A 9,496-nucleotide genomic window follows, 5' to 3' on the forward strand; every position below is an offset into this window, starting at 1 on the left:
TAAATGAGATCAATTTATCTATCAAGTTATTGAAATAAGAATATAAGATCACCCTTCATCTTTTTGAGCTTGCACTAATTTTTTAAGAACTTTTATTGCATACCTTATGCACATGTTTAATGTTATATATGTGATTTTTTAAAGCACTAATCAAGTAGGTATGACAAGAAAATGCACATGTGATGCACGAGATGTATGTCTCAGCTTGCACATATACTAATTTTATTCAATATACTTGAGATATTTACTTTAAGATTTGATTTTCGGCCACTAATTCTATTGAGCCACGGATGAAGCAGAAGCAAAAGTATCAACATATCCTTTAAATATTGTTGGGATTTCAGTAACCTCAAGCAGATCAGTAATAGCTATAATTCACACATTTTCTATTATAACTCAAGTTTCACTTATCTCCTTTGGAAATTCAAGAACTTGATGGCATAAGCAAAAACAAAGCAGAAGAAAACAGCCCAAGCAACATGAACTACAGCAACAACTCCCAGGAAGTCATACTCAAAACCAAAGCTGTCCTTCAGATACAACTTTATTGATACCTCGCCGCCTCCTGGAATCTCAATGAGGTTGTTCTTGTCGCCTATTTGAGACGTTACAAGGCCATATATTGTCCATGCAACTGGAGAAGCCCAATAATACCATCTCCACCATATAGGAATTTGCTGCATATGTAATTATGCTTTTCATCAGAACAATGTGCAATATAACGCGATATTAAGCAGTACTTGGTGTACTTACTGTTCTTGGAATGAGGAAACCGGAGAACAAGTTCCAAAAGCTGAGGAAGAATGACATTACGATTGCAGCAATGTGGTAGTTTGGAGTGAGTGCAACAAGCATCATTCCATACATTGTGAAGTAGACGAAGCACATGAATACAAAAAAGTAGAACAAGAAGAACTTTCCAACTGTCCAGTGGAATCCAATCATTGCGTATAGAATAAAGCTGTAGATAAGAGTTTGAATCGCAATATAGATAGTCTCTATTGCAACCTGCATATGGAAAAAGTACGAATTACTTCACAACCACCAACTGGTTTTCTCGAATATATTACAGTTAGTTTAATTGATGTTACTTCTTACCTGAGCAAATGCATAAGGAAGTGCAGAATACATTCCTGCTGCTTTTTCACGATAAAAGACGGTCCTTTCTACAGCAACAATAGACTGTACGGCTGAAGTATTAGTTCCACCTAGGAACATGACAGCAGCATACATAGCTCCAACTATATTTAACAGGTCTTGTAGTTTGGACCTGTTGTCATAATTAGCTATAAGGTAAAAAGTGATGACAGAAAAAGGTAGATTGTTATTGCACGATGTTAATTTTGGGACTCAAAGAAGATTACTCACAGTTGGTTCCCCTTATTCCAAAAAATGATTCCGAACATTACTCCTATCATTGTTGTCATAGCAAACCGAAAGGCATTATACTGTGGATGCCTCCAATAGGACAAGTGTTGTTTCCAAAAGCAAGCCTTGCACTGTTCCAAAAACGGTTGGGAGAATTCCGTGGGGAAATGAAGATCTTTAGATCCTGGTGCAGGAATGCTTAGTTCTTTGATAAGTTCTTGATTCCTCCTGCAAAAACCGAGTAAGGTACCAAACGAGAAGAAAAAAAAAGTATACAACTACTCAATCTTCTAAATTACCTATACAACTCAGAGTTGGCATAAATGTCAGCAAAGTCTACTTGAAGTTGAGCCTCAACAGCCGGAGACGAGATGTCCAGCATCCAAGTAGCAGGATTATATCCCTCTTTGATTCCAGGAACCCCTGTAATAGACTGAGAAAAAAAAAACAGTTCTTTAGTTGTTGATTTGTTCTACTAGCAGCCCCCCACCCGCAAAATCTGATAAGGATATGATTCTCACTTGAAAATACTCGATCAGTAGGTGAGAATGATGACCAAGAGGTCCTGCATATATGACTTGTCCTCCTCTTTTCATCAATAACAGCTGAAAGAAAATCATTAGACATGATTACGAGAAGAACAGTTGCATCACAATAAACGGGCATCCACAAGTTATGAAATCCAACATTGCTTGTACTAACTACCTCATCAAATGCTTCAAATATATCTATGCTTGGCTGGTGGATAGTGCAGACAACAGTTCTCCCCGTATCCACGGTGTTTCTCACAGTTCGCATCACAATTGCTGCAGCTCTAGCATCAAGTCCTGATGTCGGTTCATCCATGAAAATAATAGATGGATTTGCCACAAGCTCTACAGCTATGGTCAGCCTCTTTCTCTGTTCAGTTGAGAGGCCATCTACCCCTGGAAGGCCAACTAGGGAGTCTCTCAGAGAATTCAACTCGACTAAATCCATTACTTCTTCGACAAAATTCTAAACAAGACCGAAAAATTGAAGTCAGTGCTTAACCTCATTTTTAACAGAAAAGTTGAGTGATTTCACTGATAATACGAAGTAAAAGGATAAGACAAGAGAGGACACCTTCCGTGTATATTCTTTTACATCTGGAGAGAGACGCAACCAAGCTGAGTAAATCAATGACTCATAAACAGTAACATGTGGAGAATGAATGTCATTCTGTTCACAATAACCACTTATGCGAGCAAAAGTTGATTGATTCTTTGGATAGCCAGAAATGTTGATGCTTCCTTCAGTGTAGCCTTCCGTTTTCCTTCCTGCTAAGACATCCATTAATGTGGTCTTTCCAGCACCACTCACACCAACTAAGGCTGTAAGAACTCCAGGCCTGAAAGCACCACTAACATCTCGTAACAATTGGAGACGAGTCTCGTCAACTCCTTGGGCTTTCATTTCCTGAAAAAGTATTAGAACCGTATTAAGCGACAGAAGGTCATATTTCATCCCTCCCCTGCCTTAAAAATATTACTCAAGAATATGGCAGATTGTTTGGTAACTCAAGTAAGCGTATTCTTTGGGATTTCCCACTAGTTAGCATCATCATTAGAACACTGGACTAATCATGGAATTCAAACAGAAAGTTCTGAATAGCGCTAGCAGTGATCAAGTTTTTGCAAACATGACATCTTATTGCTGTATCACAGTATTCATTCAGTCTGGAGAAGTTGACTTGTATGTCTAAAAACTGAACTATAACAAAGTTAATGTTTAAATACCAAGAGATGTTACTTACAGATGGCATATCGACATAATAATTGATATGATTAAATGCAAGGGACAGTGGCTGGAAAGGAAGCACCATTCCTCTTTTCTTGGCCTCTTCAATACTTGAGTTGTTAGTGTTCCTTACATCCATAACTATACCTGTAACAATCATTCAGGTATTCAGAATATTTACAAAGAGTAAGAGTAGAGAAAGGAATCAACATCTCCTATATCATGACATTGTCTAAACGCTGATTGCATTTTATGAGGAACTAGAAAAATACAGGAGTCTTTACCTTCAGTCAGTGGAGCTGAAGATGCTGAAGTCCATTCTGTTCGTTTCGTTTTCTTACTTTTGCCATCATCTGAATTAACTGATCTAGAATCTCCAAATGCTGCATTTTTCTTACAAGAACTGATCAGAACCAAAAGCCAATTCTAAAACTTTAAAATAGTGTGGAAAATCTGGGACTTACGGTTTAGGTATGTCAGTGCCAAGATAAAGCAAATGTTGAACAAAAACGAGAACGCAAATAGGGCAACAACACAGAGCCAGAAAACATAGTCTGAAGTGTACATGCTCCTTGCCTTGAGAAGAACCTTGCCGACTGTTGGCTCAGAAAATCTTGTGTCATTGTTGGGCTGCAAAGAGCAACGAATAGGGATGTGTCAAGATAATTAATGTTGATGGAAAATATCAAACCATTTATGTTGGTTTTTTGATGAACCAATAATAGTAGAGCTTACAGTATTCCATCTTTCGTCCAGAAACTCATTGATGGCAATTGCATTCTGTCCATATGTCATAGGAGATATGTAGTAGCCCCATCTCATCCATGGTTCGAGGTCATCTACACGAGTACATAAAAATGCATTCAAGATATTGGACATGCCATGTGAAATTGTCAATATTTTATGACAAGGGAACCCGCAGTCACTAGGGTAAGCCTTGCTCTAGTGTAATGACCCACAAACTACACAGTAGAGGTAAATCGCACTAGGCAAGCCCCGTGCAACGATCTCGACCGAGAAAGCATGCAGGGGGTTTCAAACCTGAGACCCCCCAATTGGGAGATATCCTGCTCAACCAACTCGGCCACGTCTCCCTAGACCTATGGTTCAAGACTATAAACAACTCTCTATAACAGAACAGAGAAGTTTCCAATTCCCAAGAGTGTAATAGAAAACAAACCTTTTGCAACAATGAAACCACCAAGCACAAAGACTATCAGTATCGTGAAAGTTGCAAAAGTGGTAGCAACTACTTGAGACCTTCCAAGTGCAGCAACAAAACGAAATAGAGATAGAGCCGACTGATGCAAAGCAAAAAAGACCAAGAATTGGCGCAAAAACCTGAAAATTTTATAGGTACAAGAATGTAAGTTTGAATTCATATAGTCTAATATAACTGTTATATGTGCACCATAAATTCACATAGGCTAATCTGCCTAACAAATAAGCCACATTTCGCCACAAGATATTTTGGTTGTTAGGAGTAAGCTAAGAACATACCTAGTAAAATCAGGAGCAAACCCGATGGTGTAATAAGTTAGTAAGACCCATATTAGTGATTCGATAAACGAAATGGGAATCCTTAAAAGCCAAATAGGAAGAGCGAATGCCCAAGCTGGGTAAAACAAAGAATCTCGCTGTTTAAAGAACACAGGAAGTCTGAAAATGGTAAGTGCAAGCTCTGATGTACCATTAAACATTATATTGATGAGGCTGAAAAACAAGGCACCATAAAATTTGCCTCCATCTGCGAGCTGACCAGTTTTCATCTCTGTCCTAAAGAATACTGTGAAGGCAATTATTGACATCACAGTGATCTGGAATGTCTTAAATATGTATAAGAAGGAATTCCGCTTTATCAATAGCCATTCCCTCGATAAGCATGCCTTGAAGAGTTCCATGTTGGAGATACCATACTTCTCAGTAACCAGTGCAGCAGGATGGGCTTTGTTTTTTTCATAAGGAACTCTAAGGTCATCAAGAAGTTGTTGCCCAACATGAAAATTTCTAAAGCGTTCAGCGAATTCAGCCACTGAAATATATTGGTAAGGTTCATTTCTTCTGAACCAATACTGTTCTTGATCCTTTAGAGAAGTAACCTCTTGCAGAAAGTCAGCAACTCCTTTCCTTTCTGGGCATTTGAATCCCACACTCTCAAAAAACTCCAGAACGTTCTCACGTGGACCTTGGTAGATAATTTTTCCCTCAGAAAGCAATATAATGTCATCGAAAAGATCATAGGTTTCCGGTGCAGGTTGAAGCAGGGAGATTATCATAGTTACATCCATGATATGGACCATCTGCCTCATGTATTTCACAATTTGAAATGTGGTTGAGCTGTCGAGGCCAGTTGATATTTCATCCATGAAGAAAACTTTAGCAGGGCCAACCAACATTTCTCCTGCACATTAAATGTAGTCACAAGGAGCATATAGCAAGCTGGATAGAAAGTGCGGTAGACAAGACGAAAACAAATGTTATATGATGATCTTCCTTTGGTTGACGTGATATTCTACATACCTGTTGTGAGCCGCTTCTTCTGTCCACCGGAGATACCCCTTCTCATATCATCACCGACCAATATATCAGCACATATATCCATCCCAAGTATCTGTAATTCACTTCATAATCAGTTCTAGTTGAGTTTGTACATGGAAGAAAGATTACGAATTCAACCATGAGTCTAACCTTAAGAACATAGTCTGTGACAAGACTAGATTCTTGGCCTGCAACAGCTGTAGCTTTCATAAATGCATCTATTTCAGGATCGGGTTTGATTCCTGCATCCTTCTCACGCCTTGACAATTCAGTAAGGAGCTCATATCTTGTTCCAACTCCTAAACAACGTCCTGCAAAATCCAGCGTCTCTCGAACTGTCATCTCTCCATGATGAACATCATGCTGACTAATATAAGCACATGTCCTTTGAGGTATAAACTCTGACAGTTCCTGACCACAGTAACTGATCCTTCCGTTCACCTACAAGAACACATTATCACACGACGTAATTAAGACTTTCAGCCTACATATTGAAAGTTCAAAAGTCACTCACTCTTAGGTCCTTGTCTAGCACCGCAGCAAGTGCTTTTAGCAATGTAGTTTTTCCAGAACCAGGAGGCCCCAGAAGTAACGTCATCCTATAAAATGAAAGAACCGCAGAATCAATATTGGAGTTCCAATCTTCATAATTCCCCTTCCAACAATACTAAACAAAGTCATATATTGTTTTTTTAACCAATTAAACCAGACCTCACTTTTTGGTACTACACTGAGTATGTTGTTCGTAAGCTAATTGAGATATACCTAGAATTCTTCAGTGTCCATAATTGGGATTCATTAGTTGAAGAACATACCTTGAGGGTCTTATGATTCCATTCACATCACGCAGTATGTTAACAACCTGTTTCTTTGAAGGCACAATCTTGATCTTTTCAAGAAACCCCTATGAAATTTGAATACGAAAACACAAATGAATTCACCTGTTATCAAGTACAACAAAACTAAAGGAAACAAGGCATTGTTGAAATGAAACAGTACCTCTACAAAATTGATTGAAGCATTCCACAGAGTAGGCAATGCTCTAGATCCAACATATGCATCTCCATCAATACAAAGATCCTCAAAACGAACTTCGATTTTTGGAATCTCAATTCCAACCCTGTTCCATACACACACATATATTTGATATTAACACATAATACACTAAGATCAATGAAATTTGTTACTACATTTTTAAATTTTCACTCACTCACCTATCAGTCCTGCCTCTAAGTCTTCTAAGAAACCTCTCATTATCTTCCTCAACAACTTTAAGTATACTTTCTAAAATCTGTTTCCTATCTTGTAATCCAAGATGAACAACATCAACTTCATGATAATTTATCTTTCCATCGTCCAACGTTTGTCTCAAAATCCCTTTCCTTAGCCTATCATAAGTAGGAAGTCTCTCAATAGCAGCCCATTTAAGCTCTTGTTCATCGTCATTTTCACGTGTACTTTTCTGAAAAACATCACCACCTCCTGGTGCTGTAAACATCACTTCTCTAACACTAGCTGATGCCCAACTCCTTGAACTTACTGATCGAATACTCTTACTCATAGATCGACGACTCATTGACTTGGCCAGCTCATCCTGGCCTAATGTTATCTCCATTTTTACACTCTCCAATACAATCAAACACGAAAAACACCCTTTATATCCTCACTTTCAATGATCAAACCTGTAAACAGAGAAAACAGAACGAAATTTTACTGAAAAATAACTACAACAACAGTTTTGCAAACATATACATTACTCCAATTCTCTAACTTCCAACAAAAATTCAAGTAGCATTCATAAGAAAACAAACTCAACATGGGAAAATTCAAGATCTCATGAAAATAACGGACGCGAATCCATAATTTAAACTCTATCATTCAACTTTTTACACATAAATCTATGTTACACGTATCAGTAAGGTGTTCAACATCTACTGTATATACATAAAAGTAATTTCAATCATATATAAACTATGTAATTTCTAACTGAAGGATGTTCGTATGATCCCCTTGACACTACCTAATTCAGATGAACCGGATGTTGCTAACACTACGAAGTAACTAATAATAATGTAAACACACAAAATTGGGGAGGGGATAAAATAAAGAATGAATTGAAGATTATACCTAAACACAAAAATGTACCAGTAAAAAAGGAATTTAAGGATTTTTCAAACAATTCATGGTATAAACAACTTTGATACACAATTTATGTATTTAAAATTTATAGTACAAAATGTGAAAAAGTGTGTGTATATATAGGGTTGGCAAAGCTAATTTGGCTTAGGCAAATAGAAGTTATTAATGCATGAAAAGTGTTGAATTTTCTATAGAAGTAATTTGTTTGACACGGGTTGTTCTTTCTGTCTAAACTTCGAAACTTTTTTTCGTTAAATATAAGTGTGAACTAATTTATTTCAGCTAAATTCATCTCTGATCTTTTCTACTGTTTTGACTTTCTTTAATATATGTAAAATTTCGATATTTATAGATATTTTGTATAAATTTGGAAAAAATATATATTAAATTTACCTAAAAACCTATACGTTACATGTTAAATTCGTCTGTAAATCAGAAATTCTATTAAATAGATTTTAGAAAATTGTCACAATGAAGTCAAATCTATTATCTAAGCAATTTTTTTAAGCAAATCTGTTATTATTTTAAAGTTACTACTGTCCATATACAATTAATCAGAAATTGCTACTAATCAAAAAAGGATATTCCATTTAATAGCTTTTTTTTCGAGGAATTAAGATTTTTGGCTAATTATAAAATAAATAGATGAAATGATCGTTTCAGCTATCGTATAAGAAACGAAGATTTCTAATAAAAATGGCTTAAAATTTAAAAAAGAAATAATAAGTGTCCTAAAAAAAATAGTTATTCATATGCTTTACTATTTTTAATTCTTGTATATTTATTTGACGAAAGAGATTCAATTGAATATTGTGGACCACTTAGCTCCACATTTGGGGAGGGGAATAAGTACAATAGCAAATAAAGGCGAGTCAAATTTAGAAAATTTTAATTTCACAAAGATAATTTACCTATCGAAAAATTAGTTATTAGATAGTATTGAATCTGTAGCTAGAACTCTAGTTAACTAGACTTGTGAGGGGGAGGGTGGGGTTGAAGAAGGTAGTCAAAGGCGGCAGAAAGACCAATTCTTTTTTCTTTTTTTGGTTTGGCAAATATTTTGATAAGAGTTGCAATGGGATCAAAATTAGAGAAGAAGTAGCATATATATATATATAGTTTTTATTCAAGTCACAATATTTAATTAAAGCAATAAATTCAAATAAAAAGGAACATGTTTGACTAACATGCCAACAAGGTTTTGGTTATAGTAAGCAAAAATTAAGTAGCAAAATCTATGAATAATAATGTCTTAATAATTCAATATTATTTCTTTAATTGACTTTCTATCTTGATATCTCTCATTTTGATTCACATAATCCTCATTGTATCTACACTTGTTAAAATAAAAATAAAAATTAAAGGTCTAAAAAATCACAAAATACGAAATATGCTCAGAAATATATACTTATGAAAGAGCAATTAATAAAATAAGGGTGTGGTTTAGTGATCAACGAATTGCGTTGAGAACCATAAGGTCTCAAATTCAAACTTCAATTTAGACCAAAATAATGGGTGATCTATTCTCATTTGTTCTTGCGCACCTTGATAGACAATCAAAGTTTCATATTGGTGATAGGAGGTGATACTTGTTGCTAGTGAAAGATGACAGATATTCCGTAAAATTAATTAGTCAAGATTCACACAAGCTGAATCGAACACCATAATATATATATATATATATATATATATA

The 9,496-nt window shown here is 35.9% G+C and overlaps 1 protein-coding gene across 1 annotated transcript; it reads right to left on the reverse strand.

The window, feature by feature from the left end:
• Positions 1 to 294: 294 nt before the first annotated feature.
• Positions 295 to 7,319, reverse strand: LOC102585776 (pleiotropic drug resistance protein 2-like). The gene is made up of 20 exons (XM_015315293.1): positions 6,879 to 7,319; positions 6,664 to 6,784; positions 6,480 to 6,568; positions 6,179 to 6,263; positions 5,815 to 6,105; positions 5,647 to 5,737; positions 4,627 to 5,527; positions 4,307 to 4,467; positions 3,862 to 3,965; positions 3,591 to 3,756; positions 3,411 to 3,509; positions 3,143 to 3,273; positions 2,473 to 2,805; positions 2,074 to 2,364; positions 1,890 to 1,973; positions 1,668 to 1,801; positions 1,369 to 1,596; positions 1,099 to 1,270; positions 754 to 1,008; positions 295 to 677 (listed from the first exon to the last, which is right to left on the reverse strand). Exons 1-20 carry the CDS (start codon positions 7,277 to 7,279, stop codon positions 408 to 410), a joined length of 4,407 nt encoding a protein of 1,468 aa, XP_015170779.1. The 5' UTR covers positions 7,280 to 7,319; the 3' UTR covers positions 295 to 407.
• Between the last annotated feature and the right edge of the window lie 2,177 nt (positions 7,320 to 9,496).

This window comes from Solanum tuberosum, unplaced genomic scaffold (genome assembly GCF_000226075.1).
Source record: "Solanum tuberosum cultivar DM 1-3 516 R44 unplaced genomic scaffold, SolTub_3.0 scf00354, whole genome shotgun sequence".
In the NCBI taxonomy this organism is placed as follows: domain Eukaryota; kingdom Viridiplantae; phylum Streptophyta; class Magnoliopsida; order Solanales; family Solanaceae; genus Solanum; species Solanum tuberosum.

Bases quoted from the DNA above. Each gene is read 5' to 3' on its own strand.
- LOC102585776 (XM_015315293.1), bottom strand. From the start codon at position 7,279: ATGGAGATAACATTAGGCCAGGATGAGCTGGCCAAGTCAATGAGTCGT. The intron at 5,738-5,814 runs GTTAGACTCATG...AGTGAATTACAG, and splicing joins TCACAGACTATGTTCTTAAG to ATACTTGGGATGGATATATG. The intron at 1,802-1,889 runs GTGAGAATCATA...TTTTTTTCTCAG, and splicing joins TACTGATCGAGTATTTTCAA to TCTATTACAGGGGTTCCTGG.